At 34.7% G+C, this 22915-nt stretch overlaps 1 protein-coding gene across 1 annotated transcript in view; it reads left to right on the top strand.

Moving 5' to 3' along the window:
• Positions 1 to 22915, top strand: part of LOC142336307 (protocadherin Fat 4-like) — an 86930-nt gene that overhangs the window by 4984 nt on the left and 59031 nt on the right. The window contains exons 2-8 of the mRNA XM_075385036.1: positions 5527 to 6582; positions 7628 to 7790; positions 11278 to 11505; positions 19008 to 19251; positions 19574 to 19765; positions 20431 to 20606; positions 21522 to 21708. Coding sequence (XP_075241151.1) covers positions 5527 to 6582; positions 7628 to 7790; positions 11278 to 11505; positions 19008 to 19251; positions 19574 to 19765; positions 20431 to 20606; positions 21522 to 21708 — 2246 coding nt within the window. The remainder of the gene's footprint in view (positions 1 to 5526; positions 6583 to 7627; positions 7791 to 11277; positions 11506 to 19007; positions 19252 to 19573; positions 19766 to 20430; positions 20607 to 21521; positions 21709 to 22915) is intronic.

The following is a 22915-nucleotide window of genomic DNA, read 5'->3' as shown; positions in this document are numbered from 1 at the left end:
AGTTGTTATTAATGGCTCTTGTGACTGTGATTTCATTCGTTTTAAGAAAGTGTCGGTTATTTTTAGAACTTTTTGGATATTCTATCTTACTTTTCTCAACTTCAGGCGTAGTCTCAGTAAAGACAGGAAAACACAGTTACTCCGACTTGTTAATTTTTTTTTAACTGTTTTATAATTAACTGAAGGTTTCCTGGTTTTAATACAACGCGTTTTCAGTTTTTTTTAGCTTGATTGAATATTTCAAAAGTTCATTTTTTCCCTCGTCGAATTATCGCATTGACAAGGAACTATTGGCAGGCCAATTGAAAAACAAGATGATTGGGAACAATGCGCAAGCGTTGAGAAATGGCGTATCTGAAATTGTTAATTGTTGTTGTAGAATATTTTATCCTTTCTGGCTCTCGCTAAAAATCGTGGATTTTTATACCCCTGCCTATGTTTGTTTTTCATCTTGTTGTTGTACGACATATACCTGATAATGGTAGGTCCCAACTGAATTTCTGGATGTATAATTGAAACTTTTGAAAGACTTCAATGTAAAGCTATTTGTTTTAATGACTTTCAAATTAACTTCAGAAAAGATTTTTCAGCTGTCATTTTTTTGCTTTCATTTTTGTCAACAAGTAATAATCTCACTAATGAGAGGTCTCAACTACTTTTGTTAATTAAAATATTATTTTCCTAGTTCGGTAAATGTTTTGACTGATGCCTTCGACATTTTAGTTTTATAAAAAAAATTCGTACTATTTCCTTACTGTTCGATTTTTGAGTCTGTTTTTATTGTGTTGTAGCCCTTTTATTGGGAAGAACCGTTGATGTTAAAATGAGAAGCAGGTAATGATTTACAGTTCTTGCAAATAACAACCGCAAATTTTAGTGCTTTAGTGCCGAAAAATTTTTGATGTCGTAAAATTGTTTGAAGTTTGAGCTTCTGTCTGAATTTGTTTTTATTTTGTTGTCTCGTGACTTAGTATCATTCATAATCAGCGCAATTGGCTTCCTTAAGTTTTTTGCAACTTAGTTGAAATTTTCTGAAAATCTAATTGTTTTATAAAATATATTTGGATTTCTGAGCTTCGCAATTTTTCAAATCGACTTTTGGTCGATTTTTAGCTTATCTCTGTAAAAACAGGTCAGAACACGTTTCCAGTGAGCTATATTTTGATCCATAAAACTCTTTTAGTTTCAATCGTTTGGTTCTGGGCTTTGTCACTGTGAAATTTTGTTCGCAGTTGTTATTAATGGCTCTTGTGACTGTGATTTCATTCGTTTTAAGAAAGTGTCGGTTATTTTTAGAACTTTTTGGATATTCTATCTTACTTTTCTCAACTTCAGGCGTAGTCTCAGTAAAGACAGGAAAACACAGTTACTCCGACTTGTTAATTTTTTTTAACTGTTTTATAATTAACTGAAGGTTTCCTGGTTCTAATACAACGCGTTTTTAGTTTTTTTTTAGCTTGATTGAATATTTCTAAAGTTAATTTTTTTTCCTTGTCGAATTATCGCATTGACAAGGAACTATTGTCAGGCCAATTGAAAAACAGGATGATTGGGAACAATGCGCAAGCGTTGAGAAATGGCGTATCTGAAATTGTTAATTGTTGTTGTTGAATATTTTATCCTTTTTGGCTCTCGCTAAAAATCGTGGATTTTTATACCCCTGCCTATGTTTGTTTTCCATCTTGTTGTTGTACGACATATACCTGATAATGATAGGTCCCAATTAAATTTCTGGACGTATAATTGCAACTTTTGAAAGACTTCAATGTAAAGCTATATGTTTTAATGACTTTCAAATTAGCTTCAGAAAAAATTTTTCATTTGTCATTTTTTTGCTTTCAATTTTGTCAACAAGTAATAATCTCACTAATGAGAGGTCTCAACTACTTTTGTTAATTAAAATATTATTTTCCTAGTTCGGTAAATGTTTTGACTGATGGCTTCGACATTTTAGTTTTATAAAAAAAATTCGTACTATTTCCTTACTGTTCGATTTTTGAGTCTGTTTTTATTGTGTTGTAGCCCTTTCATGGAGAAGAACCGTTGATGTTAATATGAGAAGCAGGTAATGATTTACAGTTCTTGCATATAACAACCGCAAATTTTAGTGCTTTAGTGCCGAAAAATATTTGATGTCGTAAAATTGTTTGAAGTTTGAGCTTCTGTCTGAATTTGTTTTTATTTTGTTGTCTCGTGACTTAGTATCATTCATAACCAGCGCAATTGGCTTCCTTAAGGTTTTTTTTGCAACTTAATTGAAAATTTCTGAAAATCTAATTGTTTTATAAAACATATTTTGATTTCTGAGCTTCGCAATTTTTCAAATCGATTTTTGGTCAATTCTTAGCTTATCTCTGTAAAAACAGGTCAGAACACGTTTCCAGTGAGCTATATTTTGATCCATAAAACTGTTTTATTTTCAATCGTTTGTTTCTGGGCTTTGTCACTATGAAACTTCATAAAACATTTGAGATTTTTTTTTATTGTTGTACATTTTAAAGGATTTTTCTTTTTGATTTATAACAATAATCGTACGTTCCATTGGCTTTATTATTTTGTGCAATTAAACATTGGATTATGAAATCTCTCAGTCGCTTCCTATGGAGATATAAATTAACATTTTAGGGAATTTAGTTGATATCTAATTAAATTAATAACGGTAAAACTAATTGTTTTCAAAAATAGAAACGTACTTTGAACTTCGCACCTCTTTGCTTTTATTGTCAACTTGTTAAGCATTCGCATTGAGGACAGTTCTCATATTTTTTCTAATGAAATATAGGTTAAGTTGTTTTGTTTTACATGATGCGAATTTGATTTTGTTATGATTCTATTTATTGCAGACATCGAATTGTGGTAGTAAATAATGTTTGTTGTTTATATTTATTATTGTTTTTCCTAGTAGTCCTATTATCAACAACATTCATCGGACCTCTAATGTGGTATTATTGTATTCCATTGGTTGTCTTTGGAACGATATGTTTGTTTTGGAAAGATTTGTATCTTCTCTTCATCGTTTGGTAGCCAATTAACTCAAGAATGTGGACTTAGTATCATTCATAACCAGCGCAATTGGCTTCCTTAAGGTTTTTGCAACTTAATTGAAATTTTCTGAAAATCTAATTGTTTTATAAAACATATTTTGATTTCTGAGCTTCGCAATTTTTCAAATCGATTTTTGGTCAATTCTTAGCTTATCTCTGTAAAAACAGGTCAGAACACGTTTCCAGTGAGCTATATTTTGATCCATAAAACTGTTTTATTTTCAATCGTTTGTTTCTGGGCTTTGTCACTATGAAACTTCATAAAACATTTGAGATTTTTTTATAGTTGTACATTTTAAAGGATTTTACTTTTTGATTTATAACAATAATCGTACGTTCCATTGGCTTTATTATTTTGTGCAATTAAACATTGGATTATGAAATCTCTCAGTCGCTTCCTATGGAGATATAAATTAACATTTTAGGGAATTTAGTTGATATCTAATTAAATTAATAACGGTAAAACTAATTGTTTTCAAAAATAGAAACGTACTTTGAACTTCGCACCTCTTTGCTTTTATTGTCAACTTGTTAAGCATTCGCATTGAGGACAGTTCTCATATTTTTTCTAATGAAATATAGGTTAAGTTGTTTTGTTTTACATGATGCGAATTTGATTTTGTTATGATTCTATTTATTGCAGACATCGAATTGTGGTAGTAAATAATGTTTGTTGTTTATATTTATTATTGTTTTTCCTAGTAGTCCTATTATCAACAACATTCATCGGACCTCTAATGTGGTATTATTGTATTCCATTGGTTGTCTTTGGAACGATATGTTTGTTTTGGAAAGATTTGTATCTTCTCTTCATCGTTTGGTAGCCAATTAACTCAAGAATGTGGATCGGCGGGGTCGGAACCTTATGTGCTTACGCATATTACCGAGCCTCCTTGTTAATTCTGTGTTCGAATCTGCAATAATTGTAGATGTAATTTTTTTGTTTGTTCATGTGAGGCTATTTCAAGCAGTCAATTTTGGTTCCAGCTTGCATTTTCTGTCAAAGCGTCCACTGGATGTAATAACAAAGAATTTGGCTTTTTGGCTTCCTTGATTATTTTTCAGTAGATAAAAAGCTCTTTTGGAAATTTTTTTACTAATTTGTGGATTTCTTTTGTGTTCAGCGAAAATTGGACTTGTTTTTGCCACCTTAATTTTGCAATGACTTTGACATGATTAAACGCGTTCATACATTTAATGGTTTTAATGAGAAGCAGTTTGCTGAGAAATATCTAATTTTGATATCACAGTTATGTCAAAATTCAAGATTGCATTATAGGAAGAAGTCACTAACTTTTTTGCTTTGTTATTATTTTTCATTTAATTGATTTGTTCGATTGTCGTTTTTGGTTTTTTTGAAGTGCTCTTCTAAATGCAACTTATTTCATAATTTTATTTTCGTGGCATGAACGAATCTACGAGTTGCTTCAGGAATGCACCAGGCTTTGTTTTTAAGATCAACTCGCAAAATTTGATGATAACTGAGGTCAATTCAATGAGGCGATTTTGATCTCACCAGAGCATAAAGCTGAGCGATAAAGCGAGTGGTCCTGTGCCGTGAAATTCTTCTTTATAATTTTGAGGTAGATATAAAGGGTATTTGTACGAAATTGTCTATAATGATTTTTTCCTCTCCTGTGGCAATTTGAAATGCTTATTAAACTGCGTGATCAATTTTGACAATAATTAAGGCGATTTTTTGCTTGACCGATTTTTCGTCTGACGTTTTTGACTTTTGACTTTTCGTCTTAAAAACGGGATAAACAGGTAGCGCGCAGCGGGCATTAAGTGCTCTTAGAGCCTTTCAGCTCTGTTTCAGCTCGAACTGACTTATACTTAAACTTATGGTGTGAAGCCCCCCCCCCCCGTTGACCCCCACCCCCACTATTGCCTCCACCCCCCACCGTGCTGTTGCCCCCCCCCCCCAACCCAGTGTTGCCCCCCCCCATCAGCCCCCGGTGCCCCCCCCCCCCCCCGTGGCTAGCTACTGACAAAGTCAACCGCTCGCCGGTCGTTTGAGAGCAATTCGCCCGACGTTAGTCGGTTATCTTTAACTTACTTTACTCTCTAATTGACTTTTCAGCTCTAAAAGTCAACTTACTCTGAGCCTTTTCAAGGTCAAAAAACATGTCACATGTAATGATGCCTGGGGACCCAAAAAATAATGTAAGCATTTGGCTTGTCAAAATTTTTTTTAGCTTTTTTGGGTATTATAGACTGCATGAGCAACTCCATCAATTCAATTCTGTATCTGTTGTTTTGCTGTGTATATCCACAGCAAGTGGGTCTGTTTAAAAGGTAATCCGGCATACTGCGGGGTATGATGTTTTACAATGAATAGGAGTGTTATTATAGGGGTTATGTTTAAGAGGGAAGTGTTATTATTTAAAAGGTGTTTAATATTTAAGAGGGTTTGATTTAAAGTGGTTGAATTGAAACTGCTATTAACCATTTACCTGGCAAAGTACTTTTGGTGATTTAGGTCTGCAAAACCGACTTCAACGACAACCGACCAATCTGCGACCCGAATTTGTACATTGTGTACATTGACGACGACATCCAAGCCAATGATGTTGTCCAGACCTTATCTTGCTATGACGACGACAGCGCGACTGCCGACAACAATGTTTTGTACTATGAAGTCACTAATCAAACCCCGACCCCGGCTTGGGGTAACTTTTTAGCCCGGACATCGGGAACTAGTAACACGGGACCCAATATTGAAGTATCGGCCATCGTCGACCTCGAATCTCATGCGACAGATTTTTTCGAGCTGACAGTTACTGTGAAAGATCAAAACAACGCGGGTTCCGACATTCTAACAGTGAATTCAGATTTGACTATGTTTGTTTACGTTAGAGACATAAACAACGACGACCCGATAATAACAAGTCCTGCGAGTCCAAGTTCGATAAACTTCCAAGAGCGTGAATGTTGTTCTGCGGCCACTTTAGTACAAACGATTACAATTTCCGACAATGATTTCACTCACGCGACATCTAATGTACCTTTTACTGGTCAAATAACTTCTGGCAATTCTGGAAACACTTTCAGACTTTTATCAAACGCAAACTGGAACGAAATAGAGCTACACATAGCTAAAAGCGTTGACCGGGAAACTACAAGTAGTTATGAATTAGTTATCAAAGTTTTCGACGAGCCTGATTATCAAGGTACCCAAAAAACAGCGACACTAAGTTTGACAGTTGATATTACTGATGCAAACGATAACAATTTGTTATGCAATCCCTCCGAAATTTCGGTAACAATCTCGGAAACATTCACGGGTGCAACCGGAACATTCTTGCCATGTTCTGACGTTGATACAACCGGAACTATGGTCGCTTCGCTGACATCGGGGACGCCGGCAGACTTCGCGACGTATTTCTCGTTCATTACAGGGCCATCAACGCATACATTGCAACTGAATGTTTTGAGTGCTGTGAACTATAATGTCAATGGCAACCATTCGTACCAGCTTGTTGGTGGCGTCACAGATGGAACTCACAGGAGTCAGGAGGTCACTGTTCACGTTCAGGTGAGATTTTTTACTATGCGGCTTTATCTTGTCTTTTTATTGTGGAATTTTTCTATCATATTGAACCTGTTAAATCTTATTAGTTTGTAAATAGTCGTTTGAAAAGGGACCCTTTGTTCCAAAATTTGTACTATCATTTAATATTACGTAAATTAACCATTGAACTATTTTAAGCATAACACCAATTTTATCATAAATCAAACAATATTCTCATGAAGAAGTTCTTGCTGTCCTTAAAATGGAGGCAACATTGATTTTTTAATGCTTGGCCGTTGCCTCGATAATGTTACTTCAATGAAAAATTGGCCTCCTCAGACTTCAGACAGGATTTCACTAGAGTGCGCCCCCCCCCCCCCCCCCAAGTGCTGACTAGCTACGGATCATGAGTCCTGACCCAACACCAGAGCCCCGAAACTGCATTAACAGGAATTTTGTACCAGAACCCCGAAACTGCATTAACAGGAATTTTGTATAAGTCAAATGTCAAAACTCCTGAGCCATGTTAGTAACATGGAGAATTGAGTACGCGGCGAAAGCGAAGCAAATATACCATAAAAAATTTAATTTCACCCGAAAACGGTTATCTATTGTAACATTGGCTGCCTGGGGAACTGTGTGCAAGTAATTTCAACTATTTAAAATAAATTGGATTACAAAAGCTTTTTATAATGAGTTCTGAGTTCCAGTTGTCGGCTATGGTTTAAATAATCCACTATTCCTGTTTTTTCTTCTGGACTTGTGATGCTGTTCTGCTGGAATCATGACTCCCCTAGTCGAGGCTTCGGCTTTATGAAAAGACTTGTAAAGCCATAATGGCTTTAATTACACGGTCGACCACCCTAGTAAGAGTTTTCACAAATTCTTTTCCTTACTCGAGACGATTTCTTTTCATACGGACAAGGCAACGTATTTTCATAATTTAAACTAAATTTGCTTACTTTGCACATGTTGGATCATCGTCGGGCACAGATCCCAAATAACGTACACATGGCTTACAATATACTTGGCACCAATGTTGATTACATTTCTCGCAATTGTTTTGCAGATTACGGATGTGAATGGAGGCAACGGAGTATTGTCGTGTAGCAATGTGAACATAGGAGAGGAGTCCTCTGTTGGGAGTAGAGTTCTGGATGCCTCCACATACTTTGATGCAACTGTTGATCCGGAGTGGCCCTATGATTCATATACCTTCTCATTTTCAGCGGGTAACAATCATAACATAATTTAGAAAAAAGGTACCTTTGCAAATAGTTCAATCAATAGCAACAACGAACGGAAAGAAAACGCTCGGCAAGATGCATGTGTTTTTTTTTAAATACATTTCCAAACCCAAACTAACATTTTTTTTTAAAAAAAACTCAGCTTAAAGCTATCAAAATAAATCAGTAAAAATTGATTGAGCTGCGATAGTGCTAACCAGCCCAGTCTAGTGTCAGCATTGAAATGCACTCTATGTTGTTAACTTTCAACTCAAAGTTTACAAGAAGGCTACCCAGGTTTGAGCGACGCACAGAAAATTCAAACACATTCCATGAAAAAATTTCAATTGGTTTGAGTGAAGACTTTGCTGTGAAAGATGTAATCAAATTTGAATAGGAACCCAGACAATTCACTACAAACGAAAATTGGTATCAAATTACTGCTGAATTGAAAAACAAGTGAACTACAGTAATTAATCTTTTGAGAAATGAAAACTTCGAAAGGCTGTTAAGTTTCTCATCTATTAGCTTTTGGGTTAGCCACTTTCAACTTAATAATTAAATAATGCCAATAATAAAAGAATCAAGTAATTACTCATGGGTAGATTGAAAAGAGAAAAACTTTTTTCAAGTCTTGTTTATATACTATGTAATATTCTCTGTAATCTCTAAAAGTTGACATGAACAGAACTCAGGACGTTGAAAAAACCATAATGAACATTTAAATGATTCAATGCTGTCTATCACGGAGACTAAACTCCGGGTATTCAATTGCGTTCCAGTTTTTCGATTCCTGTAAAACAATATCTTATACCTAAAAATTTTTGATTCCTCAAGAAATACGAATCAAAAACATAATTGCTGAGCTCTCTAACATTTTTCAGTAAGTTATAGCAGAATTTGTTTCAGTTAAATGCAGTTTTTATTACAGTGGTAGAGTATTTTATTCTGTAAGTCAATTTTAGTTTGTTTTTGTCTTTAATGGATTTTGTTTAAAAAATGGAAATAGACTAAACACTAAAATTCTATTGCACCTCAATTACTGCAGTTTCAAATGTAAGATTTAACCGAGTTCCATTTAGGCACCGATTGTTAACCGAGTTCCATTTTAGGCACCATGTCTTTTGTGTGGTTCTCATGAGTCTCTAAAAAGAGAGAAACTTAACAAAATATTTCCTAACAATCTCCTGCATCTTTCGTCCTTTTTGTAGTACCAAAATTTTTGTATAGAATTTTGTTTCTTCATCTGCAGTCACGTTTGAACTTAGGCCAAAGTTTTGCATGCTCTGACTTCTGACTGAAAGCCAAATGATAACAATGATAAGAAGCTTCGATAAACTGGACAGAAGAAACTGATAGGTTGAAAATGTGATCTTTGAAATTTTTAAATTCACCTCAAGATCCAGTCTTGAGGACCACCAGAAGCTGGTACCCAGAAGCTATAATTTATTCCTCAAAGAGTTGACCCAAAATTGCTTTGGCTTCAGGCAGCAAAAATAAAAGCAAATTTGAGAAGCAAAAAAAGTAATTTCTGTTATTTATGACTTTATTCATTGCAAAGGTATCAAAATCATTTAATAATCAAAATATAGCCAATAGAAATTTTTCCAGCTGAGAGAAGTTTTTATACCTTTGTGAATTTCTCGTATGGAAAATTAAAGCTTTATCAGAAAATCAACAAAGCAAGATTCAATTTTTTGCCTCTATATGAACTCACGTAAAAATCTTTATATGCTGTGTTTACTGATAAAGTTTTATTGATGCATTTTTCTAAACTCAAAATTGGAATGCTAGAAATGATTGAGGTTTTTTTGATACCAAATTATGTCACGTTATTGCGGATGACAATGCTTTTCCCGTTTTTGGGTTGCCTATTTTTTCTTTTACTTTGACAAAGTCGTTCATTGTCTTCAACTTGTCTGTAAGATAAGAGCATAATGCCTAATTGGCTTTTTGGGTTTCAATTTGGCATTTGAGCGCTATATGCAGGGTTGTTTCAAATAAACTTGAACCGAAAAGTTTACGTAACCCTAAGGAAACATTTGAAAATTTTTTTGACCAAGCCATCGAAACATCGTTTTTCCAATTTTTGGATACTGTTGACATTGTTCTGAAGCTAATGATACAGCCGTTTGTACTCATACATATTGTTTGCTGAAAACCTACAATTTTTCAATTGTTATGTATTTAAAATACAGAAATTTTAACTAATATAGAAATACGTTTCGCGGCCGAAATACTAAATACTCTGTTGCCACCGAAATACTAAATAGGTTTCGCCGCCGTTCTTTCTGTTCAGTATGATATTCAAAGTGACTCGTGATTTCACGAGATTTGTGACCGTTAGCAATTCGACATTCGAATTTTAATGCATTTATTTATCGTCATGGTTTTAGCCAACTCCAAAATTCTACGAAATCAGCCGAATTGTTTATCTCGAACTGATTAGTAAATTACTCAGAAAAATATTTTTCAATCATAGAGTTACAATTGTTTTTGATTCAAAACCCGAGCCTACACTTCATACTAAGATCATATATGATACCATACAAATCATAAACTATATCTTAGTACTATCACCAAAAAGATTTCCCTTTTTTCATATATGATTTTGTATGAGGCGAACGAATAGCTAGGGGCATAAAATTGGAGTGGAATGTTTTTGCCCGACAATTGAAATTTCTCTCGGAGCTTTTAAGAAGTTTTTGCCTACTTTCACCTCTGATATCAATATGAATGGTGACTTTTATCTATCAGTTGTTGATTACTGTTTTCGTTTTGTTTATGGTTTCAGAAATGTATATATATTTTACTTTTTTCTCTTTTAAGCGGACTTTTATATATACCTATGATCTTAGTATGTTTGTCAAGATTCCATAAAACCATATATGACTTAATATGATTACAAAGATGCTTTTGTAAATGTGGGCATCGTATGGTAGTATGGTAAAATATGGTAATTATGGTAGGACTTGTTGGTATGATTTATTGTGCTCTATTTTAAAGCATCAATCAACTTTTTTATGCTCTTAGTATGATTGCCAGGATTTCGTACAAATTATAATTGACTTTTTATGGTTACTAAGAATCATATATGACTTTGTATGGTTGCTAAGAAACAATTATGGTGAGCAACGCGGGAAGTTGTGTTGCTCTCTAATGATGGGATGGACGCAATTTTGCATTTCATAGAATTCTAACTTTGATTGAAAAATGCCGACTTTTGAACATCCTATTCGAAATCGATGAAAAATATTTTCTAAAACAAGACCTTTGTGATGGATTTTTCCCGATCAGCCTGAAGCCCTCGCATTTGCCTTCCCCAGAAAAAGAAACAGCTAAGACGCAAATTGTGGTGAAATTTAGTGGAGTGTTTGCCCACATTGGAACGAAAAATAAAAGTGAATCAAAAGAGATATTTGAAACACTACAAAAGCTTTAGGATGCAGAAAAAATTTTAAAAAATTTAAGGTGATAAAAAAATTTATTGCAGGCAATTCCGGAGGGTATTTTGTGATTGAACCCGTGACTGGTGTGATCACAATAGCCCAGTCTCTGGACAGAGAGGTGGTCTCTTCTGTGAGTATGACTCTGGCCGTGAATGATGGATCCAGTGACGTCACTTGCACCTTTGACATAGTGATTGACGAGTACAATGATAATGCGCCATGTTTCAACCCACAAACATATGCTGTTTCGTTGAATGAATACGTGCCTATTGGTATGTTAGATAAAAGGGATCTTTTCTGTTTTTGCCCATAGACACGGGGGTGCAAATAGACACGGGGGATGGGCAAAAACAGAAAAGATCCGATAAAAGTACAAAAATTAATTTTAAAAAAATTTTAACTTTAAAGTATTATAGCTTCCATTTGCTCAATTATAGCCATTATCAGCCACGTACACTTACTCACGCACCGGGCTGAGGTTTCAATGCTAAACATTATATAAGATTGGCGGTAAATGCTTTGAAATTATGCACGATCTAGGATTGGGCGTAGATCTTACATAATTTTGCTTTTTTTTATTGTAGATCTTACATAATTTTGCGTTGAATTTAGCGTTGATCCTACATAATTTTGCGTTGAGTTTAGCGTAGATCTTACATAATTTTTCGTTGTTCTTAGGGTAGGTCTCACATAATTTTGCGTTGAATTTAGCGTTGATCCTACATAAATTTGCGTTGTTTATAAGAGCAATAAAGTACGGCGTCACAGTGGTAGAAGGCGTGACAAGCACGCATGGGGTCTGTGGTTTAAGTATCACAAACAAAGCTCCAGCCGTTGAACTTTTGCTAACGATTTACCTTAAATTCAACGCAAAATTATCTAAGGTCTACGCTTAAAAACGCAAAGCTATGTAGAATCTACGCTATTACCTGTCAACACTAGTTACTGCTTATTTTACAAAATTTTGGTAATATTCCTTGGCCCGGTGCACTCAAGAACGAACACTCACCAACGCACAGACACTCACGTGAACGCACACACATACACGCACGTACGCAGGAACAGTCACTTTAACACACAAAAGTACACTAAAAAACACACGCCAACTATCCCAACTAGGACAATATATGATACCGCTTTCCGGAAATTTTCGGCTTACTTGACTTCTTTTTCAAATTTCGATTTACTAGTGAGCAAGATGTAATGTTATATAACATACCCAGCTTTTTATTTCAAATGAGTCACAATCTATTGACTTAAAAGTGACAAACATTTATCCCAATGCTTCCGCGTTCATTGCGTGCTATTCATTTTATTTGGCTTCTGTTGTGATAATATTAGTTGAACATCTTAATAGTGATTACTTGCTCTCAAACGAATTTTGTAGCAATTATATTAGTCCCGTTGGTCTTTTTTTCGATTTTTCGCTTGACCAATTTTTATTTTTCTTCTGACCCATCCATGTGACTTTTCTACCACAGAAACGGAACAAACAGGTAGCGCCCAGCGGACATTAAGTTCTCTTAGAGCCTTTCAGCTCAATAGTCTCCGAGTATGCGATTCACAAACTGTTTTGGAGACCTATACATATGTGTGAAGGGCGGTTATTAGACGTTGACCCCCCATCCCTACCCCTGCACATCGTTCAGGCCGTAAGTGCCACGCACAGCCAAAGACCCCTCCAAAAACCGTTGCCCCCCCCCCACTAATGCCACCTCCCCCCCCCCCCCCCCCGCTGCGCTCACCTCACGCCCTTTGAATTATGATAAAGCTAGCCTCACTCAACCGTGGCTAGCAACTGGAGAAGCCAACCGGTCGTTTGAGAGCAATTCGCCCGACGTAATCGGTTATGTTATAATCTGTTAATGCATCATTCTTCCTTAGGGTCTTGAAGGGAACCTATGGGCGGAGAAGAGAGAAAAACCTGTTTTAGTAAATTGGAGTTCCGCATCTAACAATTTGAAGAATAAGAAAAGTAACAGTTTACAGAATCACAGTGAAAAAACTTCAAACTTTTTTTTGTAAGGTGAAAGAGAAGCCACGACAGGTCTCTTAACTGCTGAGATGACTATATATGAACAATTTTTCTTTTTTGAACTATGAAACTTTTTTAACTGAAAAATAAATTGAACAAAATAGTAAAAAAAACATTTTCTGTCTTTTCGTTTCTATCTAGGGCAACAGTTATTAAAATGTGTGAGTTGAAATCGGCAAACAACTGCTTCAAAACTAAAATCCACAGAACAGATGAGCGAGATAGTCGTTATTGATTCTCATTTTTCCAATTGGGACAGGACATCCGTCGATAAGCGAAATACACCAAATTAACTCTTGGTTTTGACGGCTGGAATTTCAAGATGGTTATAAAGTACGATGAAACTGAACTTTATAAAAAACAAAGCTAGTCGCAATTTTCAACAAAAACTGCAATTTTGACCCATTTCCGCATTTTTTGACAACTATAATGACGGTGTCTCTAGAACCGTTTCAAATATACGTGGTGAATCCTCAGTTCGGGAAACGATCAGAAACTCAAATGGCAGCAAAGTTGGTTTCCTTGTAATATATAAACAGACCAACATTTAAAACAGATTTTTCAATGAAAAAAGGTAAAAAATGTCTCTTTATTCTACAAGTTTTTTTATAAGCAGTCACTCCCAAGTTTTCTATTCTGATTGGCAACTGACGAGCTGACTTTGTAATTTCACTCGATCCGTGTTTCATTAAATATCTTAATCGGTAGGTTTTAATTATCACAGTTGTGTACAAAACGTGATGAGTTGCAACATTTTGTAGACAACGAGGTCCAAATTTTCCTCCGGAAATAAAAAAAAGTTTTTACAACCTATTCAGCTTTTCTATAGCTTTTAAATGTACCACATTATATCTCACCGATACCGATTGGCCAAAAGATTGGCAAAAAAGTTACCGATCGGCCAAAAATGACTTCCAAAAATGCCAGGCTATCATTAATCTCCACCCCTCTTTTTTATGAAATGTTGGAACAATAAACATCATAGAAAGAGGGCGGCATTGATTTTTCAGCTCGTTCATCACCATTGTTGCTAGATGAAACTTGCCAAAACATTTTTGTGATATCCATAAACTTTTATATTGTTAAGCTCTTTTTGATCAAGCTCTGTAACAAAAGCAAGGGTTTCAAAAGTCATTGTGCAGATTGAAATAAAAACAGTGGCAAAACACAGTTTTTGTGGTTAAACTTAGAATTTATCGACGCAACTGATATGCTAAATTAATGGTGGTGAGAAACGATGTGTGACTTTAAAACCAATTTAGATATATGCGGTGAATCCTCAGTTTGGTAAACAACCTGAAACTCATATAACAGCACAGTGTGTTTCCTTTTAATATACAAACAGATCAACATTTAAAACAGATTTTTAAACGAAAAAAAAATGAAAAAAATTGTGTCTTTATTTTACAATATTCAATATTCCAAGTTTATTTTTTAAGTCTTCACTCCAAGTCATTTATTCTGATTGGCAACTGACTAGCTGACGTACTAATTCCACTCAGCCCGTATTTCTATAAATATCCTAATCAATAGGTTTTTAATATGACAACCCTATACAAAGCCTGATGATTTGCAACATTTTGTAATCAATGAAGTTCAAATTTTTCTCCGGAATTGAAATATGTTGCAAGTTTTTTTCAGCAATCTATTCAGCTTTTCTAGAGCTTTTTAAAGTACCATATTATATCTCACCGATGCTGATCGGCCAAAAGATCGGCAAAAAGATATCGATCGGCCGAAATCGACTTTCAAAAATGCCAGGTTATCGATAATTTCCATCCCTCTTTTCGTGGAAGGTTGGGTTGGAACGGTAATAAAACAGCGAAGGAAGACGGCATTCAAATTTCAGCTCGTTCATCACCATTGTTAATAAATGAAAAGTTGCCAAATATTTGTCGGATATCTATAAATTATTTTGTTTTTGAGGTCATTTTTGATCAAGCTCCGTAACAAAAACATTTGCATAACTATTTGTCCAGATTGAAATAAAAAATAAAGGCAGAATACAGTTTTGATGATAAAAATTAAAAATTATAAACTTTTTCCTCGACTGATTTGCTAAGTGAATGGTGGATTGAAAAGAGGTACACTTGTAACTTTATGGTCAAATCAATTCATCTTTGGTCTGGCGTGATTTAGCAAAATTGCAACAGAGTTCAATTAACATTTTGCTGCATGGCCATTCTTACTATCTCATAAAAACTGAACACCTCGGTTTGTGCTTGCCGTATTATTTGTGCATTTTTTTCCGGGAATAAAGCTTGATTTGCTAACGTTTTCTGCCAACTATGAACTTTTTAAGTCCTTTTGGTTAGCCTAGTTTCTGTTAACAAGAGCAAGACATATGTGGATCCCGGACGTTCTTAGGACAATCAGCAGCCAACAGTCATTTTGTTTTTCAGAAGGGTCAAAAAAATTCCATAATTAAATTTGTTTTAAAACTTCTATTCTTTCCAAAACCTTATTCATAAGGGGCTCGGTAATGTGGGTATAAACAAGATATTTGAGAGCTTCTCAAAAATGGACAGACGCGCATGCCATTGAGGCATTCTTTTTTTACTGGCGTAGACGCAACTTGAACTGGTCAAAACTTTCGGTTACAGAAATGAAATTAAATAAATGCAATTGCTGAAGCAGGAAAAAAGCAATTTCGTCAAATAAACAACCTAATTTTGCCAATAAAGAAATATTGATATCTAAGTTTGTCCAGACTCAAACGAAAGAACTGACCACTGTCTTGAATACTAAGGCTTTTTAAAAAAAAATTAGCCTTTGTTTGTCAACAAAGCAAATGATCCTACCTACTCGAAAATTTAAACAAAACAGAAAAAGTTTTTAAAGCAACTCTTTGTTTTCGAAGAAGGTGGTTAACTTTATCAGATGCAAACCACAAACATGTTGAAGAAAAGCAGGAAAAAAAGGAAAAATGCGAAACCAAACGTTTTCAAAACTTTTGGTCAAAGGTAAAACAATACGTAGCCATTCATTAAAAATACCTGACTACTTCATACAAATCATTTTTAAAAAGCAGCAGCAACCATTTCAACTTTCCAGGAAACGTGCAAATGCTATAAAAGAAGCATATGAAAAAACCACAAAAAACAACACGTGATTTACAAAATAACAAATTAATTGAAACAAATTGGCTGAGAAGTAACCAACCTTGCCTATAAACTGTGGAAAAGCAGTTAGAGGAAAACCAAATCCATCCAAAACAGTCAAATATATTTGACTAGAAAGCACACAAGACCTTTTCTTTTTTGAGACTAAGTTACAGGTCGACAAAAACTTTTCACTCTGAATTCAGATTAACAAAGTGGGGGCAGATTAAGTTTTAATTGCACGCTCAAAAATTTGTTTGCACAATTCACCAATAATCCTTGCATTGAGTATAGGAAAAATTGACCTCATCGGCACCAATTTACTTGCCGATTGGTTGATATCACCAAAAAGTTGATATAAATTCTTTTTTTTTTGAAATTAGTCTTGTTAAAAATATTAAAAACAGTCACGTGATGCTATAAAATTTCAAAATAAGCATTGCAAAGAAATTGGCAAACACTTTTTGCCGAAGAGTATTGAGAAACAACGCAACGAAAACAATAAAATTGGGAATTTGACAATTCCTGGAGTATTTTTGGGAAAATTTTGAAGTTAAATGTAATAGAACACGCATATCAATACAGTTAAAGATTTCACATTTATTGTTTAAGAAAACTAAATACTGGTTCCAAATTACACTAATGCAAAATATGCCGAAACACATCAAGGCGTTCGAATAACAACAATAAAATCAAAGTTTTCAAAGCTCAATTAATAAAACAAATGATCTCGCAGCAAATAACCTTAAGAGATCGATGAAACTGTTCTTGAAATTTTCTCTTGTTCTAACGAATCACAAAAAACTAACAATCGGATTCGTTTTAAAAATTCATGTCTTGTTTATATTTAGAACTCTTGAGCCTGGATTGAGACATATTATAAAAATTTTTTAATATGCGACTTTTATTGAAATTAAATCAAGTAAAGTTTTCGGCCGATGTAATTCAGAAATTTGTCCAACAATTGATATAAAAGTTGGCGCAACAGAGAGAATGAATGTCGACATACACATAATTATCAGTGCATAGCCGTAGAAGGCACTAAGAATTGAAAAAATATATAGTTGCATAAATCACCGATGGATATGACGAGCTAAATAATCAAAGATATCAATAATTGCCTTCTAATCGTTTCAATTTTTACACAGATCCATAGAATCACCCAAAGTTAGAATCACCCAAACTAATTTTAGAATTAGATACAGCCATAATCAAATCAATAATAGGACCTATCGCTTTTTGGCTACCAAAATTAAATAAATGTTTTAAAAAATAAACAAAAATTAATTTGAATGACATTAGCAAGAAAACTCACATTTCTCTTTCCAAATAATTTCTTTTCATGCAATAGGTTCCGATAGCCCTCGTTTTTTTCACTAAGATTGTTTCATTTTTGATCATATAAGAGGGCAGTGATCTTGAGAGTTATTAGCAGTTTGAGCTGATTTCTTGCTTGTTTTGTAAAAAATTGTAAGTTACCAGAATAATCAGCCAAAATTCTGAAAACAAATTAAAGAAGAGGTTAAGCAATTTGGTTTCGATGTAAAAATGATGTCATTTCACAAAAATAAAGCAAATTATGAGCAAAATCTCCAAAAAATAGACAGAAATGTTGGAACTCACTCAAGGTTTACCAAAAAGTCTATAACCACTCGGAAACAATTTGAAAAAGCTTTAGTACTACATCAACGCTTTACGGGTTTTGTAATGACACCATTTCCAACTCTTTACGATGGATAATCGATTGGCCAATTTTGACTTTCAATGGAATAAAATTCATGGGGCATGTCACTGATGTAAGGAAATGGACTAAGAATTAATTGTTACTATTTGAGCAATATTTCTTAGCATTTAGCCGCCACATTCAGCTCAGCGTATTTTTGGCGGATATTGCTCTTCTGCTGGGGTTGAGTTGCCAGTGAACTTTTTCATCAAAGTGTTCGAAAATGTGCTTCTACTACACATTTGCTGCTTTTTATGGTAATGATTTATAGTTCTTGTCAGTTTGATTGGCATAGTTTGATTGGAATAGTTTGATTGGTTGATTCATTATGTCGACATATACGAAGGCAATAGAACAATGTGCTTCTACTACACATTTGCTGCTTTTTATGGTAATGATTTATAGTTCTTGTCAGTTTGATTGGCATAGTTTGATTGGAATAGTTTGATTGGTTGATTCATTATGTCGACATATACGAAGGCAATAGAACAATAGGATTGCATCAGATAGCTCTAGAATTATTTGAGTTTTATATTGAGTGTTGCACTACTACAAATTGAACAGAAAAATCAGCTGAGCATGTGGTTCCTCCCCTCTCGCCCAAGTGGGGTAGGAACGAAAATCTGATTGCGAATGAATATAAATAGTTGCGAAAATGTATCCGTTACATCATGACGATTTCTTTACATTTTAGTTTGGCATATCTCGCCTCGTATTAGTTTAAGAAAGGAAAACAACGTCAATATAAAAAATACGTATTTATGTTCGCAGTCTTATGAAAACAAAAAATCGGTCCTGGACAGAAGACGAATTAGTTCCATACTTTAAATGTTTAAAGACTTGTAACTTTAAAATCAACTCTGTATAAACTCTTATTAACGTTGATCACGCGACCTTGATTGTTGTCTGTTTCAGGAACGACAGTCTCAACCTTGACAATCGACGATGGTGACGACTCCTCGCTACCCGCTGGTCAAGTGATCTTAGGTGACCTCACAATGAAGGCAATCAGTGGCAATGAAACTTGGTTCTCTCTGACCAACTGTGCGGTAGCTGTCACAAACCAGTTCTGCCTCGTCACTGCTAAGAGCATCGACTATGATCAATTCCAGTTCCACAGATTGAAAATTGAGAGTTCAGATAATAATTTGGGCGGAACGTACGTTTTTTTTAAAAATTAGAGATTCGTAGGGTTGGAGGAAGAAAAGTTTGCGGGCGGAAATGACATAGATTTGAAACTATATAAAGTTAAAATACGGGAGGGGGGTGGGGTTGGAGGTGCGGGTAAAATGAATCCTGCTCAAAAAAGTAAAACCCAAAATAACAATGATCGAATGTTAAAAACCTATTAGGAGCCATGAAACTTCAAAAATGTCTGCTCTCACGTTGATTTGTCATTCGCGAAACCTAAAATTGCAAAAAAATAAAACCGATTATATCGATCAAACTTCTGTACATAGTTTTGGGGCTCTTTGTTTCAGAAACGGCCCAATCCTCACTGGCTTTGCCCTGGTTCTGATTGACATTGTACCTGTGAACAATAACCCACCCCAGATAATAGAAACCACGACTGGAAGTACGAACTCATTCTTGTTCCCTGAAAACCAAGCAGTGGGTTCCCAACTTGTTGGCATCACACTCTCTGCATCCGATGCAGACAGTGGACAAACTTGGTTTGTTAAAATTATTTAAGAAGGCACTTCATTTCGCCAAGAAGAGCTAAAAATAAACAATAGTGTTAATCGTATAAACAAAGCTTGAATGAGTTCTTGGCTTGATTCGTAGTGCAAAACGTCATGATATCTCCCGGGGTTAAGTGGGAGAACTTTAAATCATTTTTTTAACGTCTGGGGGGGGGGGGGCACGGTCTGTATCATAGTTTGTCGCCCTCAGATTCATAAGTCCGTTACTTCGATTCATAATAAATAATTCAAAATAAATCGAACTTCAAACCATAAGTTCACTATTTTACGAACTTGTTAGATATTTCTGTGTTTCGAGAAAAATGGTCTCTCAACAAAATCCACAAAAGTCTCTTATGAGTCTTAGTTTGGCAGTGTTTTGCCTAGTCATCTCAATTTTGGTCGCAAATATGTATGATTTTTATGTCTTTTTCCTGGTATGTAAATTGCGTCAACCTTATCTGATCCACGTAAATTAATTACCCATTTTATTTATTTTGATAAAATTTTCATTTAAATATGGTTGTATTTTCTCAATTCTTCAACAATTTACTTGATTTATAAAGCGCAGATTTCTTTTTTGTTTTCTTTGACCTTCAATGTAAGCATAGAATTGAATTTGTTTTCTACAGTAAAGAAACAAATATAAATTCCAGGTTCGGACGAGTTCGCTATCTGCTTGACTTCTCTTTCGACTCTGATCCAACAGCAGCAGCGGCGACATTTATGATAGACCAGTACACTGGGGCTGTGTACCTCATTCGCCCATTCAACTACGAGACTAAGTCTCTCTACACTCTCTACATGAATGTGACAGACAACTACACTCAAGGTAATCTTAAAATGACACTTACAGGCTCACATCCAACAGTGTGATGGCTTCCGATCAGCAAGTAGAGGAACGTTAAACTTCGGCTCTTTCTTTTTATAATCCCCCCGTGTAATGAAATAGCTGCAAATAAAGAAAGAACCTCATTTCAAATTGATGTATTGATTGTTTCGTATGTGAAATTACTTACTCTATTGATAGTTATCGGCGGTAGAAGCTACATGATTTAAGCTTTGCAAATGGTCGATTACTTTTCTTTTAACCTTATCGCTCCAGGCTTGAGACCCTGGCTTTTGGTGAAGCTAAATTCTTCAGACAACCAATTATTGTAATCATGTCAGTCATTATGGAGTTTATAACTTCTTAATGGTGTCTATGAGAAAGATACAAAATTTCCAGCGCAAAATCAAAAAAACAGAAGCATTTTTATTAGATCTTGATAAGATTCTCATCCAGAAAATGACAAGATGTCAACAAACTAGAAAGATGTTAATACACATTCAATTTATGAAGTTCGGGATTTTACCGGGATTTTAATTTAATAATTTGCCGGTTAATGCAATTATTGGAAATAAATTGAACAAATTGGACCACAGTTTTAGGTTGCAAGAATTTCAACTGTATCTGGAAGTTTTAGTTTACGGCATTGACATTGAATTGATACTCAAATATTGAACTAATTTATCCGCCCGGGATTAGAAAAGAAGCTATTTTTCCTGCGCCAAGTTTTTCACATGATGAGAGAGCAACCATTTTTTAACAAAAAGTACTTTTGTCCAATTCAATGTACGGGGAAAATTGAACGAGTTACAAAAGCTCCACAGAAAGAGGCTATTTATATGTAATAAATAATTTTTAGTTCAATTTATTTTTTCAAATTTTTTTAAGTGAGTGTATTTCTACCTTTTCATTCGACAGGATTTATGGACTCGTACCAGTTCACAGTGGGTGTGACAGACGTGAATGACGAGGCACCACAGTTCACTTCCCAGACCTACTATGGCACTGTTGATGATGCATCTGTCAGCCCCCAGACTGTGACCATGACCTCTGCTGCAATCGGTGCCACTGATAATGATTTAGATGTGCTTCATAATGCCATCACGTGAGTTGAAAGCGTAGGAATCTCGTGTTGTTTTTTAAACATGTAAATTTAAACATAAGCCTTCTAAAACAAGCAAGATAACTAAGTAAAACATTTAATAGTATAATCGAAAGGTTGGATATTACTAAGGCTTAAATAAATAAAAGATTATGAAATGCAGACAAAAAATGATTTAATTTGTAAAACACTCAAAATAGGCATTTGAAGAAAGGTATTTTAAATAACAGATTTTAATTTGAAGTTTGATTTTACAGTAGTACTTGATACCATAACAATAATAACTCGATGGATAGCTTTCCAAGCTGTGTTTTCAATTCTTGCACTTGCAATAGGGTACTGCTGGCGAGATTGTTTTGAGAAATTTAACAGCAGTACTTGTCTTCTTCTATTTTGTTGTGTCTCATTGGTCAACTGTTTTTGATTGGTTTTGAATTCATGGTAAAACGTCTATTGGTCTGCATAAGCCTGACTTGACAATGTCTCTTAACTTTCTCAGTATTTCGTACGTTCCAAACTTACTGAAGATAAATAGCACCCCCAAGTTTGGATAGAATCAAGCCTGAAAAGTCTTTCGTTCTCTGAAGAGTTTTCTCTGAAATTTTATCTGACTTTTTGTCTTTCTTTTTCAGAACGTTTCACTTGTAGTACAAAGAGGCATTCAAAAATTAACAATTAATTTTTTTGAATCATCATATTTTCATTGTAGAGCTTCAATGATGTTTCAAAAAGTTTCGATAAAAAGAAAAATGTTTCAAATCCTTTTCATGTGAGCTTGGTGTATTGAACAAAATATCAGAAGAAAATTGTAGCAATAGTGACAAGTGTCGCTTTGGTTCGAGTTTAATTTGTTCTTTGATTTGTCAAAAAAACTGTTGCCTTCTCTTTACCTTCAAGGTGACTGATTTTTTTTTTAATTTATACCGCATCTGAGCTGACTTTTTAGTGATTATTGTTCTAAAACATTCCTTATCTTGGCTGGCCCTCAGTTTTGTTTAGTCAATCATCCAGGTTATTAGTCGATTACTTATTAAAAAAAAATTGTTTCAGTTCAATGTCGTTAAGTTGTTTTGAAAATATGTGTCCCGAGTTTTTTCTTCAATTCGAGTCATTTGTTTTCTAAGTCATTTAAACCTGTTGATAATTCAAAAACTTTTTTGTTCGGCTTTTCACAAGCACTTTTTTGGTTAGTTCTATGTTTTTGACTAAA

Source organism: Convolutriloba macropyga, chromosome 3 (genome assembly GCF_964194025.1).
Source record: "Convolutriloba macropyga chromosome 3, txConMacr16.3, whole genome shotgun sequence".
Taxonomy (NCBI): Eukaryota; Metazoa; Xenacoelomorpha; order Acoela; family Convolutidae; genus Convolutriloba; species Convolutriloba macropyga.
Note: the sequence above shows the minus strand (reverse complement) of the source record. Positions and strands in the feature narration are given on the sequence as shown.